Genomic DNA, 20,054 nt, shown 5'->3' on the forward strand with positions numbered 1-20,054 from the left:
ATGGTTATGTCCTATAAGGCTATAGCTGCTGTCCACATGACCTCATGCGATGCATTGTGAAGTTGAATGACTAGGCTAATAGTAGTAGGCATTTGAAACGGTTCCAGTCGGGTGAATCCAGCATGATGCTGTGCAGATGAGGAGGGGGTTGCTGTTTGGAGAGTAACAGTCATCTGGAGCAGCAGGAACTCTCTCCTCTTCTCCGTGCACCAATAACCAAGCACTGTGGCCACCTAGTGGACACATATGGACAATGCCTTTTTCCCACACATGCGACCCCTGTAGACTATAGAAGAGTACTGATCACATTGGGAAAACAGTTATATTTAACGGCTTGATTGATTGAGAACTATCCATTGTTTTCTCTGAACTGGTATATGGTTCATAAAATAATGTCAACTTTCACAATCAGTAAACATAGGCTAGGTTAGTTTACCAGAGGCTAGGAGGCGATAAGGACAGATGGTGGCAGCCCTGACCATATCGACAGGTTATCTCCACCCATATACATACTGTATACAGTCTATCTTTATAATACAGCCGACCTTTACCTTGCAGCAAGATATGGTACAGAGGCCTTCACGCCACATTACACACACATCCACACACACAACCCGCCCCCCCCCCCCCCCCCCCCCCCCCACACACACACCACAAGCATGTAGGCACATACATGAGCGGTCCCACATACAGTACTGTATATGCACCCACACACACACGCACGCACACGCACACACACACATTAATAATGCTGATGTTTATTCTTGTGATCTGTATTCTTGAGGAAGGCACAGGGAATGGGCTTAACAAGAGCTACCAATCAGCTGAATTGGCTCTGATGGGAGTAAAATGCTCTGCGATGAGCAACAACAGCCTTGATTGTCACTGAGTGACTTAATGGAGGCCCTGTCTGAAGGCTGACTGAACGGCTGCTCTGATGGATGGATCCTGAATGGGCTCTGATTATTTGTGTGCTCTTTGTGATTTTAGTCTTTTAATGGCACCGGCTAAAAGCAGAAGTGTGTTCTGGGCAGGACGCGGACACACACACACACACAAACATGCACGCACGCATGACTGTGCGCTGTAGCTATCGACAAACACCTGAGCAACACAGGACCTACACAGAGTAAACGAAGTGGAGCTAGAACTCTACAGATCCACATCGGAGTACCTTGATACAAAGCAACCGCCCCGGAGACGCTACAAGCGACGGCGTTGGACGTTAACAGAGCACCGCGGGCCAGAGGGACGTGAAGGAGGCGTGTTGGAGGAGCGTTGGACGTTAACAGAGCACCGCGGGCCAGAGGGACGTGAAGGAGGCGTGTTGGAGGAGCGTTGGACGTTAACAGAGCACCGCGGGCCAGAGGGACGTGAAGGAGGCGTGTTGGAGGAGTGTTGCCCGGGTGGATGGTGTTTATAAATCCAGTGCAGGTAGGGCTGATAAGAAAGTGTCGCACACACGCGCACACACGCAAACGCACACGCGCGCGCACACACACACAGTGGATGAGGAAGGGATTTAAGGAGCTATTGCCGATCGATAAAGCTGGATAATACAGCTCAATCACTTCCAGCACTAACTCTTCAAAGTCTCTTCTCTTGTCCTCCACCACGCCCCCCATCAACCTCTCACACACACGGACGGACGTTGAGTCACGGCCATTTGATAGAAACCATAACATAAAACGCCACTGCAGGAATGCAAATCCTAACACAGAGAAAGAGAGCCTTCATTCTCCCATAGCCTCCCCTGGCTTCTTCCAGGCTACCCTCAGCCTATCCTAGCCTTCTTTAACCCCACCACACCCCACCCCACCCAGTTATTTTCAGCCTGTCGATAGTCTCCCTCCCCCTGCCTCTTCCTCCGCTAGCCTCCTCCAGCCTCCCCCAGCCTCCTCCTCCAGCCTCCCCCTGCCTCCTCCTCCAGCCTCCCCCTGCCTCCTCCTCCAGCCTCCCCCTGCCTCCTCCTCCAGCCTCCCCCTGCCTCCTCCTCCAGCCTCCCCCTGCCTCCTCCTCCGCTAGCCTCCTCCAGCCTCCCCCAGCCTCCTCCTCCGCTAGCCTCCCCCTGCCTCCTCCTCCGCTAGCCTCCTCCAGCCTCCCCCTGCCTCCTCCTCCGCTAGTCTCCCCCTGCCTCCTCCTCCGCTAGCCTCCTCCAGCCTCCCCCAGCCTCCTCCTCCGCTAGCCTCCCCCTGCCTCCTCCTCCGCTAGCCTCCTCCAGCCTCCCCCTGCCTCCTCCTCCGCTAGCCTCCTCCAGCCTCCTCCTCCGCTAGCCTCCCCCTGCCTCCTCCTCCGCTAGCCTCCCCCTGCCTCCTCCTCCGCTAGCCTCCTCCAGCCTCCCCCAGCCTCCTCCTCCGCTAGCCTCCCCCTGCCTCCTCCTCCGCTAGCCTCCTCCAGCCTCCCCCTGCCTCCTCCTCCGCTAGCCTCCTCCAGCCTCCTCCTCCGCTAGCCTCCCCCTGCCTCCTCCTCCGCTAGCCTCCCCCTGCCTCCTCCTCCGCTAGCCTCCTCCAGCCTCCCCCAGCCTCCTCCTCCGCTAGCCTCCTCCAGCCTCCTCCTCCACTAGCCTCCTCCAGCCTCCCCCAGCCCCGGGCGCGGTGGTTACCCTCTCCTGCAGGGCTTGATGTCGATAGGCTTGTTGGTGGCGTACGGTGAGTCCGTGGTGCAGGCGTGCCGGTAGCGAGCTATTCTCTCCAAAGACAGGTACTCATGGTTGGCAGGCAAACTCATCTTCCCCGTAACTCTCTCTCTCTCTCTCTCTCTCTCTCTCTCACACACACACACACACACACACACACAGAAACAGAAACTCGGCAGAGACTAAGACAGAGAAAGAGAGAGAGGAAGGAGAGATGGAGAGTGACACCTGATACAGTGAGGCTACACAGAGAGGAAGGAGAAGTACGAGAGAGAGAGAGAGAGAGAGAGAGAGAGGGGAAATTAAGAGATGGAGAACTAGAGTGAGTGAGTGAGCGAGTGAATGAGAGAGAAAGAGAGAGCACAAGAGTAAGTGAGTGATGGTGAGAGTGAGAGAGAGAGAGAGAGAGAGAAACCGGAGTGAGAGTGAGAGAGTAGAGGAGCAGACGCTCAGTGTTGGTCGAGACCTGTATATGATGTTATCAGACATACACAGTTGAGTACAGCACCGAAAGAAGACTGATAAACATAGAGACAGAGAGAGAGAGAGAGAGAGAGAGAGAGAAAGAGAGAGCCTAGCGGAGAGAGAGAGAAAGAGAGAGCCTAGCAGAGAGAGAGAGAGAGAGAGAGAGAGAAAGAGAGAGCCTAGCGGAGAGAGAGAGAGAGAGAGAAAGAGAGAGCCTAGCGGAGAGAGAGACCGCTGTTCAGACTGATGCTAATTAGCACCGGTGAGTATGAGGGGAGGAAGTAACAAAAATGTATAAATAAATATGTGGTCGATTAAAATGCAATCGAATTAAATGCGTGATCAATTAAAATGCAATCGAATTAAATGTGTGAATGATTAAAATGCAATCAAATTAAATTAATCATTAAATTAATCATTAAATTAATCGTTAAACTGCACTTTTATCATTAGAGTGCGCTTTTTTCATTAAACTGGACTTCTATCCTTAGCGTGTGTTTTTATCATTAGATTGCACGTTAATCATTACAGTGAGCTTGCACTTTTATCATTAGACTGCGCTTTTGCCCTTTCCCAACACACACCACTCGACGATACAGCCTTTATCATTAGACTGGTGTGTGTTGTATCAGCTGACTACGCCCACAGGTGTACAGTACATCCAGGCTATCCTTGTTGATTGGACATGTCTTTTGATGAAAAATGTCATGCGCATGACCGCAGTTTTCAAAAAATGGCGCAGGCAGCCTCTGATGTGCAGGGTTTTATTGTAAATAAACTTAGAGTCTGTCGAGATCTTGCTATCGGCGGCCCAAGCGACGACGTCCTCCTTTTCAACTTGGAATGGCTCAAATGTTTTCTTGTTAATGCGAAAGCTAGCGGAGTTCAAATAAATCCAAGGCTGGTCGAGCTAGTAACCTAGCTGATGCTACAAGTGAACTTCTAACGTTACAGCTAACTGAAGCCAGTTTTTTTCCATTGACGTACATGCAGACAGACATGAGCTGTGTTCAGAATCGCTCCCTATTCACTATATAGTGCACTATATAGGGCGTCAGCCAATTTGTTTGTAGTGTCCGAATTCTCCACCGAATTTTCGTTCCCTATATAGTCCACTATTTATTACCCACAATTCACCTTGGGGAACAGTGCATGTCCGGGGAACAGTGCATGTACCCTACATTTTCTCCGTTCCCTAGGTAGTTCACTACATGGTGAACCCTATATAGGGAATAGGGAGTGAGGGAACGAGGGAGCGATTCCGAACACAGCTATGGTTTAGTAGGGAGACCAAACATTTCCCAGGAAACGTTGGAGTGGTTTGTCAATTGCGGCTATTCTGCCGTTGGAATAGCTCGGTGCCTTGGAGTACACCCCAATACCATCAGACAGCGCCTAGCAGTGGCAATTCTATACCTTTTTGACTGGGGTGGCACAAGGGGGGCACAGAGATGAAACATGTTAAGCAAACGTCGTTGTCAAACTACTTTAAAATACCACGCAGGGGGGAAAGGGAAGATATACCCACACCACATGATAATGGTTAGGCCTACATGTCGTTATTCCAAAATGTCTTTATTCCAAAGGTTTGCTATTCCGAAAAACCTCAGAAAGGTCGCTATTCCAAAAAGCTGATTTTGAAATCCATAGTCTACTACGGCTTTTGATTATTGAGTTGTTGCTTTAATGAAAATAAAAAATATAAATCATATATATATATATATATATATATATATATATATATATATATATATATATATATATATATGAAAAAAAATAGAACCCCCTACGCCAAGCCGAGCTGCATCACATTGTGGCCGGCCCAGAGAGCTCCTGTTGTACAAGCACAGGGCTAATAGCTCAGTTTGTGGTGCTATTTTCCATTCGCTGAGTACGGTTATGATAATAATAATAATAATAATAATAATAATAACAAGAAGAAGAAGAAGAAGAAGAAGAAGAAGAAGAAGAAGAAGAATGAATATGTTATAGATATGGGTTTGTGTTAGGATTCATGAAGGGCGAATGGAAAATAGCACCACAAACTCCCCTATTAGCCGCGTTCCTGTACCCAACAGGAGCATTCTGTTCCCCCGCTCCTCTGCTATGGCTACGGATTCTGGAGCTCTGTAGCCTGGCTGTACGATCGCTAAGTTGTGAACAGAATAAATACCACATACGAGCAAATATAAGCTCTGTTATAATGAAACTGTTAAAACTAAGATGCCTGGATAAAAAAAATAATTTTTCAAAACGATATATTTCCCAGAATCGTGATTTGATGGCAGGTACTTAACAATGCTAATGCTGGGACACGCAATACAGCGGGGAGAGCGGTGAACGCGCATTAAAAATACACATGAACGTGTAAACCTCGTGGACGCGGCCGGGTCAACAAATCACGTGGTTAAAAAGCACAACTGCGCATGCCTGTGACCTAGAAAACACAACTGCGCATGTCAAAAGGGGTCGGTGGCCCGTTCAAAAAGCTTCAGTCTCAAGAATGAGGCGTCAACGTATAAGTCAATCATGGATGTATTAATAGAACTGGATACATATCTCCTGGACCAACCTACCAACTTCAGGCCTGGTCGCCAGCTCAGATCTGACAACCAGATGACCCTGAAGGTCCCACGGTCAAAACTTGTCACAAAGGGAGACCGTGCATTCTCTGCGATGGCACCTGGGCTATGGAACAAGCTTCCTCTGAACATCAAGTCCACCACCACCCTGGACTCTTTTAGAGCACAGCTTAAAACTCACCTCTTTGTCACAGACGATCTATAATTTATGTCCTTGTCTTGTGTCTTAAATGTAGTTTCATTTTGTGTCTCTGCAGTCCATTGTTTTTGTTTGTCTCTTTTTGTACCCGGGCTGCGCCCCGGGCTGATGTAACAGTTGGTTGGGGGGCGCATTATAAATAAAAATAACATAACATAACATAACATACAGCCACTCCATTCACTGACCGCTATCAACAATGAAGCCCTATTGAACCGCGCCATCTTGGCAAATTTGTAGTCATTTGACTATTTCCGGTGACTTTTGTACTTGCGCAGTTGTGCTTTTCTGGCCTTCCGGTGACTTTTGTACTTGCGCAGTTGTGCTTTTCTGGCCTTCCGGTGACTTTTGTCAATGTGACATCAATATGACATATCCCCACCGGCCAAAAAGACGGTGGCGCCAACGTGATTTACAACGTTGCGCCATCATATGTCATGACGTTTGCCCAAAGTTGGGCCAACGTAGGCTATGCTTGCTATCTGCTATGGGTAGTCACCGCCATAGACATATATACGTAGACGCCTCATTGGTTGTTGAATTGTAAGGGAGCGTTGCCGCCATATTGGTGAGGGAGTTGTTGGGACACTCGTTAAAATGCCGCACTCGTGTGCAGCTTGGGGATGTACAAACGTTCGCACAGTCCAAACTAGATCCCGGGGAACTACCTTTCATAGGTAAGGCTGAACAATTGTTTTCAGTTGTATTAAGCCATCATAGCATTATTTTGAGAGCTTACTAGCTGGCCACCGAAGTCAGACTAGATGAGGCTAACGTAGCTACCGGTAGCTTGCTAATGTTAGCTCCCGCTAGCTAGCTCATGTTAGCGCTATGAAAACTAGCTAGCTATACTTTATAAGATATGATATAAATAAATTGCTTATTATCAAGATTTTCACCTACTGTATATTGGCTTTTTTCACCAACCTGCTTTTTATGACAAGCTATTCATTTAGGCAGAGCGACTGACATGAATCTGACTGTAGTTAGCCAGCTCATAATAGCTAACTTTTTCCACTCTTTTGAAGGTTTCCCAAGGAGAAAGAGTTGAGGAGGCAGTGGGAAGCAGCTCTAAGGAGGGAAGGTGTTTCTGCCACTGAGTACACCGTGCTCTGCAGTGATGATGATGATGATGATGATGATGATGATGATGAGTACACCGTGCTCTGCAGTGAGCACTTTAACACAGAGGATTTTGACAAGATAGGTCAGACTGTCAGGATTAGAGATGGAGCTGTACCGTCTGTCTTCAGTTTCCTGACGCATCTCCAGAGAGTAGGTGTATCACTAGCTAGCCTAGACTATTAGGATTTGATAGGATTTTTTGGTTCTTTCTGAATGTTTAGGAATCAATGATGTATTGCACTGTTAGATACTGCAAGTTATTTTTTTCTTTCACTTCAGCCAGTGGCAACCAGGACAACACAAACCTCAAGGAAGGCTGAAGAGAGCCTGTCAGCGGACTGTCCTCTGCATATGCAAGAAAATTAATCTCCGCCTAATGTTGTGAGTATTTGTACTAGCCCTGCCCCAAACAGCATCATGACCCTGGTCATATTCCAATCTCTCTCTCTCTCTCTCTCTCTCTCCCTCTCTCTCTCTCACACACACACTGACACTCTTTTTAGACACACTCACGTATACACATGCACACATAGAAACATGCTAGTGTTGAATGTGTCCATGACACACACACACACACACACACACACACACAAACACACAGTGGTGGCCGTGGAATTGAGGGGTGATGAGATTAAGAATGCAGGCCAGCTGATAGTACATTGTACTAACTGTGCACCAAACAGCTGTGACTGTGAGTGATGTTATATTCACTCACATATTATATTGCAGCGCGAACACATCTTCTCCTGGCGGCAGCAGCAGCCGCACATCCCATGCCAGGAAAAGGCAACATTTTTGTGGATAATATTCGCAGAAGTAAACAGTATCGTGCCCCGTCACTTCCGCTGGATGACTCGAGTAGCATGCTGTATTTTCTCGCATACAATGCAGCACTATGATAAAAGGTGACACATTCTCACATCCACACAAGAACAAGCAATACAACATTAAACACAGAATTTCATGCAAAACCAAATACGTAGTTTATTTGCTTAAATGCCCATGTGGCCTAGTTTACATCAGTAAAATGACAAGAGAACTAAAAACACGTATTTCAGAACATAAAAGTAAGATTAGAAACAACGATGAAAATTCCCCAGTAGCTAGACATTTCTCTGCAACAGGTCATGATGTCCTGTGCTCTCTGAGGTTTCAGGGAGTTGAAGTAGTAGAACCCCTCAAAAGAGGAGGAAATGGGGATCTAGGACTCTTACAGAGAAGCAGCCTGGATCTACTGGCTGCAGACTGAAAGCCCAAGGGGACTTAACGAGGAACTTCAATTGGGTTGTTTTCTCTAGAGATTAGTATGGTATTACATTTTGTATTATTTTTTATTCTTTATATATTTTTTGCTGCCACCAGCTCTTCCTCAGAGCCTGAGGGAGCTTAGTCTGCTCATATAGGAATAGAGCACACCTGTTTGATAGCATTGAGGGCAGTTCTCTAGGCCCACTTAATTGAGAGGCTTTTATAGCCCATTAGTCTCTACCCATTTGGATACAGGACTATTTATTTATTTTTCTTATTTCTTCATTTTGTTGTCTTATGCAGCCCACATTTTGCTCATATGATTTACATCTTTTCCATTCAGTCTTTTATAGTTCTTTTCTGATCGCTCCTGCGACATCATATCACCTCTTCTCTTCTCCGTTCCTCCCCCTACGGTACCTTGCCTGACTTTTGATTTTTTAATTTTTAGTATTCTATTTGTAGTGATTTGGGATATACTTTGTCATTTTTCGTTTCAGCCATCAGCCAACCTTTGACCCTTTGTTCTATGTTTACATTCTCAGATATTTCTGTGTCTGTATCAAGTAATTGTCCGTTTCTACTATGGAATGTTCTAGAATGTGGTTATCTTTGTCCTTTTGACATGTAACTGTTAGATATATTTTTTATTGTCAAACTCGTTCTCTATCTAAATGACATCAACATTCCTTGATTGGATCTTTTCTGAACTAAGTTGGACACCTGTGTGGAGGATTACCTGACAGCTGATAGATATTGCACATTAGTGAGCGCCTATGCTGATTGGTTATACTACCCTAGCTTGTAGTATTTATTCAGTTTGTCGCCTGTCTGTTATTCACATGCTGAGGAAGGCATGCATGCCGAAACGTCCACTGTCTACATTGTCCTAATTAAACTTTTTTTCTACTAAAACGTGAGTGCCGGGACTTCTATTTTTGTATTTATTTTTCATCATACAGGAAAGAAGCCGTACCACTGTGACCAGTGTGGGAAGAACTTCCGTCAGATAGGAATCTTAATGGTAGAAATGAATATCTGATGTGATGAGGTAAGGGGTCTTAAAGAGTGTGTGTGTGTGTGTGTGTGTGTGTGTGTGTGTGTGTGTGTGTGTGTGTGTGTGTGTGTGTGTGTGTGTGTGTGTGTGTTCCAGAGGAGAGCAAGGAGACCCTGAGGAGCTAACCCTGTGTTGTCACATCTCATGGATATTTGTGTAAAAATCCATTTACAACTTTATGAAAGTATTTATATACTTGGTTTAAGGTAGATTTCAAAGAACATGCGATGTGGTCGATTCAAGCTGGTTTCAAACAAAATACAATAGTTTTATTCTAGGTTACGATTTGCAGACCGGACTCTAGAACAGGAAGTGTATCCAAGTCAAGAGTACGGGGACTCAGTCGTGCAGTCTCTTTTTTAACTTCGTATAGAGGGAGGTGACTTGCACTCAGACAAAGGGTAAAGGGGAGTGACATCACAGACCAAATGTTCTATCTAAACAGAGGGATTCTCTGGGAACGGATGAAAAGGCAGTTTCACAGAGGTTAAAACAAACTGAGAGAAACTCAGAAAACATCAATCAAGTGGGAAAACAGAAAGAAACAAATTGGGTGTAACACATTGGTGATACTTGAATTTCATTCACAACTTCCAATGAACAAAGTTACTTGGTGCTCTCTTGGGGTATCTTGCTTCGCCATGATCATATTGACAAAACATTTTCTTTTGAAGGTACCTGTCTGTTGTGGGGTTCATCATCAATATTGACACCCTATGATTGATGATTCCTGAACTGCTACAATCTCAGCGATAGGTCTGCACGTATCGTTTCAGCCAGGATCACTTGGAGCTTCTCTTCAATGCAATCAGAGCATCAGGTAGGGATCTCGGAAGTTTATAAATTGTATTTTTTTGTCTGAAAAGAGACTGTGTGTTTGCGTGCACGTGCTTGCGTGTTTGTGTGTGTGGGCGCACTTGTTTTGTAGGGGGCTGGAATAACAGCCCAACTGCAGGTCAGTTCCAGGCCACTTTCCGCCGTCTCATGGTGCGGTGTCTCTCCAAGCACGTCAGGCAACGTGGCAGCACTGGATGAGACCGTGTCCCTGTCTGCTGTAGAGATGTCCTCTGCTGTAGCAGCAGAACAAACAGAAGACCTTCCATCCCCTTTTGTTAACATCTCTGCGATTCTGTGTGACCATAGCTACCTACCAACTCGCTTTGGTGGCCTTGTGGAAAATGCCCTTGCGTACATAGCAGGTTTTGTCGTTTGCCAGGTCTTGCGAAAGCTGTCGTGATGTGTGCCGTGCTAGCTTGGTGACAGATGCTGTACCTGCATCATTTGATCAGAGCTACCACTTGTTTACACTAAAAAACAAAGGAGGGCTGATGATTCCTTCTGAGGGTACAGTGAAGGTGGTCAGATCAGCTGAGCGGTGTATTCGCCAGTCTTCATCAGGGCAAGCCGTCAGTGTGTCCGTGATCAATCAGCTTGTGCGAGCTGAGATTGGGTGCGTTGGATGCGTTTTCCCTCAGGGAGCACATTCAGGAAACACAGTATGGAATTGACAGCCACCATTTTCTGCTCCTGTCAGTAGTTGTGTCTGTCGTCCACAAACTAAGGCTGCATCACATAGCAACACTGAACACTCTTAAACTACAGAGTGGCAGCTCCCGAAAAAAGCTATGCAAAACAGTTCTGTTCCAAGGGTTTTAGCTTCCATCCCCCTAGTGGTAGAAACCCTGGAGTGCTTATACAACGTGTCTTACCAGGTGACACAAAACACTGGTAACACAGGTGACCCCACTGCCTCATGCATGCCATCATAGAAGCTCCAAGTAGCAGGGGTTCCTCTCCCTGGTCAGTCCCAGAGCCCGTTGGTGGAGCTCTCAGCTCCTAAAACAAACAGAGGCATGAGATATCTGCAGCATCTAGAAGGCTATATTCATGTTATGTGAAACTAATTTACCATGTACTCCTTTAAATTCCCCCATTTCTTTGAGGCCTGTTTTGGACTTGCCTGACCCTCCAGGTTCATCTCTTTTATGATGAAGCTGTTAAGAAATAAGTTCCGGGAAAATTGTTAAAATGTTTTGGTCAGAATGAGTGCTATGTGGCCCCTCCAACCACTCCACATCTTACCAAGTAGGCCTACACATCATTTGTCAAGTCCTAGTAATGGGATACAATCACCCAATGAATCTTCTTTCAAGGAATCTTAAACATTAAGGTGTTTTTGGTTGTAGGCCTAATCAGTGAAATCTGCCAATGGAACAAGTGAAACTTTGCTTAATGTTTGGAAGAAGATGCATTTATCTAAAAACAAGTCACGTGGCCTATATCTCACTGAAATGTTGCTTGTTGGTTGAGTGTCTACATTACATGTAAAAATATGTTTTGTGGTGAGTGGCAGGCCATTCATGGACTAAACTTATGAAAATAAATAATACTTAGCCTACTCCCTAGTGCTGTTTCGTTTTTTTGTGGACAACTTTTCCTTTTCCAAGTTTGATTAATCTGAACAACAGTCCCGGTATATCCACCACTTTACATTACAATCAAATGAACATAATCTACCGTTTTTTGAACTGGAAAACGGAATTTGGTGCGAAATACAATTCAAATGTCGTATAATTTGTGAGGAACTTACATTTGTACGGCGCGTCTTCCATTTCGGACAATAAAAACAGCTGCACATGTGAATCGAGCCTGCATCGGTGCAGACTCGCTACCGAGGGTGTTATAAGGGTGTTATAAGGGTGTTATAAGGGTGTTATAAGCCACTTCCACTCGGCGCGAATTGGTTTCGGATGGCACTTAATATGGCGCGGCCTCCGCGTGAACGCGCAAACCGAGGAGGAGTGCATAGGGCGAGGGACGAGGAGAGGTAGAGGAGGAGTGCATAGGGCGAGGGAAGAGGAGAGGTAGAGGAGGAGTGCATAGGGCGAGGGAAGAGGAGAGGTAGAGGAGGAGTGCATAGGGCGAGGGAAGAGGAGAGGTAGAGGAGGAGTGCATAGGGCGAGGGAAGAGGAGAGGTAGAGGAGGAGTGCATAGGGCAAGGGAAGAGGAGAGGTAGAGGAGGAGTGCATAGGGCGAGGGAAGAGGAGAGGTCAACTGCCGCTGGTTTGGAGAGAGTTGTAATACTCAGATTATGCCACTAGAGGGAGGCGGAGCACCATGCAAGCAGGGTGACAGTAAAAGCTTTGTATTTGCCAACGCCTTCAGCAACCAACTACCAGAGGCTCGTCTCCTCTGCAGGCATATGGGAATAAAGGATAACACACACACACACACACGGCTGTCGCGGCTTTAGTCCAGGACGTAGAGTGTGTCGTTCAATGATCATAGGGTCGGCGGTTCTAATCCCAGCTCCTCCTGTCTAATTGTCGAAGTGTCCTTGGGCAAGACACTGAACCCCAAATTGCTCTCAGTGAGCAGGCTAGCACCTTGCATGGCAGCTGCCGCCATTGCTGTGTGAATGGGTGAATGAGAGGCCATTGTAAAGCGCTTTAGATAAAAGCGCTATATAAGTGCAGTCTATTTACCATTTGTGCGAATCAGACACACACCAGCGATAGCAGTGCCGTGCTGTGACAGAACACCTGTGCAGGGTGTGAGGTTATCGTCGTCCAGGCGTCTCCAAAGGCGTCAGCGACCCGAGCTGTGAGCAGAGGTCCCTGAACGCCATGGCCAGTGTGTGGAACTCCAACCTCCACCGACAAATCAAACTCATACACATACGCACGCACGCACACACAGAGAGAGCATGCGGAAGGGCAGGTGTTAGAGACAGGCAAAGACAGTGAACAAGCTAATTGGCTGCTCATGAGTAAATGTGGATGGCTGCTGCTAAGAGCTGTGCAGAGCTGCTCCTAACGGCCAGGGACACAGGCCTTGTTACAGGCTTAGAGATGACCCACCCTCCACAGGAGAGAGGCCAGGGACGAGAGGGAAGGAGAGAGGGATGGAGAGAGGGGTGGAGGGTGAAGGAATAAGGAAGAGAGTGTGGGTGAGAGGGAGAGCGAGGGAGAGAGGGTTAAGGCAAAACAGGACAAAAGAGTATCTAATGTACATTGAATTTACATTCACACAGTGCTTGGAGTATTACTACACTGCTTCAGACTCAAGAGGGTTCTTGACTTTGCATTCTAGAACCTTCAGAGAGAGAGAGACATAGAAGAGAGAGAGAGAGAGAGAGAGAGTACTGTAGTTGTGGGGCAAGAGAGCGATGGGTCAAGCATGACATATTACACAGATAGTTTTCTCAGGGGACTGGAGATTACACAGGAGTCTTGGCTGTTTAGTATGCATGCTCAGGGGAATGCATGCTTGTTCTAAACCTGCATAGTAGTAATGATACCAGCACTCATGGAAATATCCATAAGGGTTATATATATTGCTCAGCAGCACTGCCTGCATAACGTTCTGAACCTGCCTCATTAGCATATATGCACAGAGGAGGGGGTGGGCCCTCTGTTTCAGAGAGAACGGATTCGATTGGCCGGTCCACTGGTACGGTTGCCTAGCAGGGACTTGGCCCAGCACCCATGGAGCCTGATGTTAATCCGTGTTGTGACTCAGTCACTGCTTAATGAGCTTACTGTGTTCAGTGTGTACCAAATACAATGTGCTCGCAGGGGCTGGAATGTTTACAGTCCTTGTTACAATGTGATATTTCTTATATCTTAGGGATGCACCGATGCATCGGCCGGTGTTGGCCTTGTTGACTGCCATCGGCCCATCGGCAAATAAAAGGACATTCCCCGATGCGATGCGATGGTAGTGGCCGATGTTATGTCGCAACAATTACTCTTTTTTTGTTGCAGAACGTGTCCTACCCATCTGCAGATTCAGAGAAACGTGTCCTACCCAGCTGCAGCTTCTGAGAAGATCTGTGACGTAACGCCATAAACGCACGTGTAGTTTGCTTTCAAATTAAAGTGAAATAAAAATCGGCGTTTTGGAACCAAACACTTCATTTCTTTGTTTCCCTGGCACAAAAGGGGGAATAAAAATAAAATAAAATAAACATCGGCCGGATTGTTATTTTAAACATCGGCATCGGCCCAGAATTTTGCAATTGGTGCATCCCTAATCTTATGTTTCCCGTTTCTCATGACATTATTATTTCCTAGTTTATTACACCCACTAGGGGGCCCCAGCATGTTCAGTATGGGATATTCTGGGTTCATAGAGGCAGTTGGAACAAACCACGGGACTAGCTAATCCATAGTGAACTACAAAGCAAAACAAAACAAAGCAAACAAAGCTAATTATATCCTTTGTTGTGCAAAATGTCCAATTGTTGGATTTGAAGAATTGACTAAAAAAAGAAGTTCCAACTGGTTGTGAAGCCTGATTTCCTAAACTTTACAGGGGCAATTCTAGGATCAGACCCTTAGGGTCGATTTATAGTTGAAAGTTAGGGGTGCAAGATGAACGAGTACAGACATGGCAATTGGGGCAAAACGTGCGCACATTTTTGGGCTTAGTTCACGCTTGAGCACCCCTCAAAAGAAAAGCCCAGTTCCAGTCCGGATGTTTCCTGTGCTCTGCTCCTAGCAGGGTAGGGCGGAAACCGTCTGAGCCTGGGACCAGCACCCTGGTTGTCGTGGTGACCCGAGGTACCTCTTTTGTCTCATGGCTCTGTTTCCTTCCTCCACATGTGTGTTTGTCACCCGGTTTCCATGGCAAAACAGCGGTATTCTGAAGGGCAGGTAGGTTTTGATAACCAATCAGGCTTCAGTTGCTAGGAGACGGCTGCAGGTTTAATAGGCAGTCTTCCTAATGGGAGAAAAAAAAAAAGTGTGCACGTGACCCCCTGGTTTGTCTGTGCACGTGACCCCCTGGTTAGTCTGTCTGGGATCTGGAACAACCCCCCCCATTAGAAGAGTAGGGCCTTTCATGCTGGAAGGGGGGGCTTTTATCATCCCAGCAAAGTTACCCATAAATGAAATCCAAACAAACATGTACTGTACTGTATGAGTGTGTGTGTGTGTGTGTGTGTGTGTGTGTGTGTGTGTGTGTGTGTGTGTGTGTCAGCAGCATCACTCTGAGACACACAAGGACTCTTCCGCTGACAGGGAGAGCCGGGGATGCAGACGGAGACACAGATGATCTCAGAGCTCAGGAACTCATGGTAGCAGACGAGCTCCTCATCCATCCAACCATCCTCACCCTGGTCCTCATCCCAAACACCCTGCTCCTCATCCCCAGCCCTGGAACACCCTGCTCCTCATCCCAAACACCCTGCTCCTCATCCCAAACACCCTGCTCCTCATCCCAAACACCCTGCTCCTCATCCCAAACACCCTGCTCCTCATCCCCAGCCCTGGAACACCCTGCTCCTCATCCCAAACACCCTGCTCCTCATCCCAAACACCCTGCTCCTCATCCCAAACACCCTGCTCCTCATCCCAAACACCCTGGAACACCCTGCTCCTCATCCCAAACACCCTGGAACACCCTGCTCCTCATCCCAAACACCCTGCTCCTCATCCCAAACACCCTGGAACACCATGCTCCTCATCCCAAACACCCTGGAACACCCTGCTCCTCATCCCAAACACCCTGGAACACCCTGCTCCTCATCCCAAACATCCTGGAACACCCTGCTCCTCATCCCAAACACCCTGGAACACCCTGCTCCTCATCCCAAACACCCTGGAACACCCTGCTCCTCATCCCAAACACCCTGCTCCTCATCCCAAACACCCTGCTCCTCATCCCAAACACCCTGGAACACCCTGCTCCTCATCCCAAACACCCTGCTCCTCATCCCAAACACCCTGGAACACCCTGCTTCTCATCCCAAACACCCTGGAACACCCTGCTCCTCATCCCAAACACCCTGGAACACCCTGCTCCTCATCCCAAACACCCTGGAACACCCTGCTTCTCATCCCAAACACCCTGGAACACCCTGCTCCTCATCCCAAACACCCTGGAACACCCTGCTCCTCATCCCAAACACCCTGGAACACCCTGCTCCTCATCCCAAACACCCTGGAACACCCTGATCCTCATCCCAAACACCCTGGAACACCCTGCTCCTCATCCCAAACACCCTGGAACACCCTGCTCCTCATCCCAAACACCCTGGAACACCCTGCTTCTCATCCCAAACACCCTGGAACACCCTGCTCCTCATCCCAAACACCCTGGAACACCCTGATCCTCATCCCAAACACCCTGGAACACCCTGATCCTCATCCCAAACACCCTGGAACACCCTGCTTCTCATCCCAAACACCCTGGAACACCCTGCTTCTCATCCCCAGCCCAGGAGCAGCGTAAAACACACCAGGCCAAACCCACACTAGAACCTAGCATGTGCTGTAGAATTCACCCAATGCACACAGCATGAGACATCACACAGCAGACACACAGCACTGCAGCCTCTCAATACTGCAGCCTCTCAATACTGCAGCCTCTCAATATTGCAGCCTCTCAATACTGCAGCCTCTCAATACTGCATCCTCTCAATACTGCATCCTCTCAATACTGCAGCCTCTCAATATTGCAGCCTCTCAATACTGCAGCCTCTCAATACTGCAGCCTCTCAATATTGCAGCCTCTCAATACTGCAGCCTCTCAATACTGCAGCCTCTCAATACTGCAGCCTCTCAATACTGCATCCTCTCAATACTGCAGCCTCTCAATACTGCAGCCTCTCAATACTGCAGCCTCTCAATACTGCAGCCTCTCAATAATGCAACCTCATAATATTGCAGCCTCAAAAGACATACATCAAATACAAGTACAAGTACATCAAAATACTGCAGGCTCAACCTCGCAATACTGGCCTCACCTGCAGACACATAAAACCACAGCCTCACAACACTGTAGCCTCACAATACTGCAGCCTCACAATAGTGTAGCCTCACAATGCTGTAGCCTCAAAATCCTGCAGACACATAAAAGATACAGCCTCACAAAGCTGGAGCCACGCAATACTGCAGCCACACAATAAAGCACGTCACAACTGTCACATCACTACTAGCACCACCTCAACCAGCAGGACCCATGATCTGATCTAATCTGCTCTGGCTCCCCCTGGTCCTGTCCTGAGGCCGGTACCGGTGCTGACCATACCGGGATGACCGAGCGGGACAAACATAGCGTTCCCAGCTCAGCGCCTGGCTGGCTGGCCCGTGGCGGTTTAGGGCGCCAGCTGACGCAGGAGCGGGCTTAAGGGCTGAGCGTTCAGGCTTACGCGCCTCCACGTCTGCCCCCCCCGGCATTGGTCAGGAGTCACGGTGATATTTTCAGGAGCGGACTGATCAAGTGGTGGGTGCTCTGCTGTTGTTGTTTACCGCCGGTATTCCTGTCCAGGGTGTGTGTGTCCTGGTTTGCAGGGCTGTGAGCCCAGCCTGTGTGTGTGTGTGTGTGTGTGTGTCCTGGTTTGCAGGGCTGTGAGCCCAGCCTGTGTGTGGGTGTGTGTGTGTGTGTGTGTGTGTGTGTCCTGGTTTGCAGGGCTGTGAGCCCAGCCTGTGTGTGTGTGTGTGTGTGTGTGTCCTGGTTTGCAGGGCTGTGAGCCCAGCCTGTGTGTGTGTGTGTGTGTGTCCTGGTTTGCAGGGCTGTGAGCCCAGCCTGTGTGTGTGTGTGTGTGTGTCCTGGTTTGCAGGGCTGTGAGCCCAGCATGTGTGTGTGAGTGTGTGTGTGTGTGTGTGTGTGTGTGTGTGTGTGTCCTGGTTTGCAGGGCTGTGAGCCTAGCCTGTGTGTGTGTGTGTGTGTGTGTGTGTCCTGGTTTGCAGGGCTGTGAGCCCAGCCTGTGTGTGTGTGTGTGTGTGTCCTGGTTTGCAGGGCTGTGAGCCCAGCCTGTGTGTGGGTGTCCTGGTTTGCAGGGCTGTGAGCCCAGCCTGTGTGTGTGTGTGGGTGTGTGTGTGTGTGTGTGGGTGTGTGTGCCGCTGCACAGTAAACAACAAACCCTTGATTCAATCTCTCAACAATCAAACGCGTTCAAATCAAATGTGTTTTGTGGCATCAGACGATGCTAAATGTGCTTCAGTTACTCCATTCTATAGATGAACACACCCCCCCCCCGATGATAGCATTGTCTCCCTGCCCTATCTGTGTCTCAGGGCAGCTCTCCCTGCCCTATCTGTGTCTCAGGGCAGCTCTGTGATTGGACAGTGGGAAATCAACGGTAACCGTGCTGCAACCTCACAGCAGCGCAGCCGACCAGACCAGACCAGACCAGACCAGACCAGACCAGACCAGACCAGACCAGACCAGACCAGACCAGACCAGGCCTGCAACAGCTACAGTACATGGACTGAGGGCTGAACAGACACACATATATTGTGCCACACAACTCATACTCTCACACGCACACACATGCATACACACACACACGTTATGCATATGCAGAGCCAGCACATGGTAGTGCTAATAGGTTTAGTCTGGCCCCCGTCCCACTGATGTCAAGAGTAATCCCCCTCTAAGCCCAGTGACATCATCTCAGAGAGGTGGCAGTCTGTGCATGTGTGGTGGCAATGGGCATGGAGAGAGCAGCACTGTGTGAGAGTGTGTGTGTGTGCGTGTATGTGAGTGAGTGAGTGAGTGAGTGAGAGTGTGTGTGTGTGTGTGTGTATGTGAGTGAGTGAGAGTGTGTGAGTGAGTGTTTGTGTGTGTGTGTGTGTGTGTGTTTATGTGAGGGGATGCCACTGATTGAGGATTCCCTCCATAGAGATTATCCAGGTTAATCTGTTCTCTCCAGGGATGGAAAGTTGACCATGAGCGTCATCCATGGCAATTATAATCATAACGCTCGTCATAAGCAATGTTGTTGTCAACACATCATTATCACTGGCGTACCAGAGGCCCCCGCACCCCCCGCGGTGCGGAGGAGCCCCGGAGTTTGGGAGGCCCCACTAGATTATTTTTTTTCTTTACATTTTGTAACCTCTTAGATTTCCAAAGTCGTAACAGGAACAGGAGGCAGAGGCCGGGCCCCCTTCCCTTATATGTTGCTACCCTACTAACACACGCAGGTTGCGCAAACGTTCTACATACGGCCGCTATAGGTGACGATTCATCTGCTCCACGTGCGGAAATTACGCGGCAGATAGATTTCTATATAACAACATGGCTTTCATGTTCTTGAATATTGGCTAGTGAAGCCTGTGGTGTTGTGTTCTTACTGTAGCCTACATGTTCAGAATTGTGCATGGTTTAGGCTGGTGTTGAAGTTAATGCAAGGTGCTTCACACTAGGCTGTGAGTGGGCGAATGGGATTTGAGTAGGACAGTTGAATTGTTTAGTAAGTACTGATACAATTGCCCTAATTGCTTATTTTCTCTCATTTTAGAAGTATCGAAATATAAAACTGATGGACCGATGCAGCCACATCTGAACGGCTTTCCACAAACCTTATGGGGAGGGGCAAGAAGATCTTTCCACAGTGAGTGGTATAAAGAGCATCCCTGGCTGGAATATTCTCAATCCAAAGATGCAGCATTCTGCTTTATATGCAGACATTTTGCCTCTTCAAATGGCCCTTAGAGTATTTACGCATCTGAAAATGGATATTCCAATTGGAAAAAGGCCTTTTAGGGATAGTGGGTTTAATGTACATGCTAAGTCAGAGACACGTGAATGCAATGATTTCATGGGGTGAATACAAAAGAATGGCTGAAAACAACACGTCTGTCCTGGGAATGATGAGAGCTGAAAGTCATTTCTATTAAAAACTGTAAAACTGTAATTGTTGTAAGTTTTTATTGCATGCAAGACTGGTTTAAGTTAAGTAAGATAAGGTGATTTTACATTGTCTTATTATGTGATTCACATCATAAAAAT

At 47.8% G+C, this 20,054-nt stretch overlaps 2 protein-coding genes across 2 annotated transcripts in view; one reads left to right on the forward strand and one right to left on the reverse strand.

Moving 5' to 3' along the window:
- pde4d (phosphodiesterase 4D, cAMP-specific) overlaps positions 1–20,054 on the reverse strand; it is a gene marked incomplete at its 3' end in the record, with an annotated part of 132,643 nt that overhangs the window by 47,916 nt on the left and 64,673 nt on the right. The window lies entirely within an intron of this gene.
- On the forward strand, positions 6,479–7,372 carry LOC311324777 (THAP domain-containing protein 2-like; the record flags this gene model as incomplete). The annotated part of the gene is made up of 3 exons (XM_084457370.1): positions 6,479–6,558; positions 6,910–7,156; positions 7,286–7,372. 3 exons carry the CDS (start codon positions 6,479–6,481, stop codon positions 7,370–7,372), a joined length of 414 nt encoding a protein of 137 aa, XP_084313496.1.

The sequence above is a fragment of the Borostomias antarcticus genome (assembly GCF_949987555.1).
Source record: "Borostomias antarcticus genome assembly, chromosome: 23".
NCBI classification, from domain to species: Eukaryota; Metazoa; Chordata; class Actinopteri; order Stomiiformes; family Stomiidae; genus Borostomias; species Borostomias antarcticus.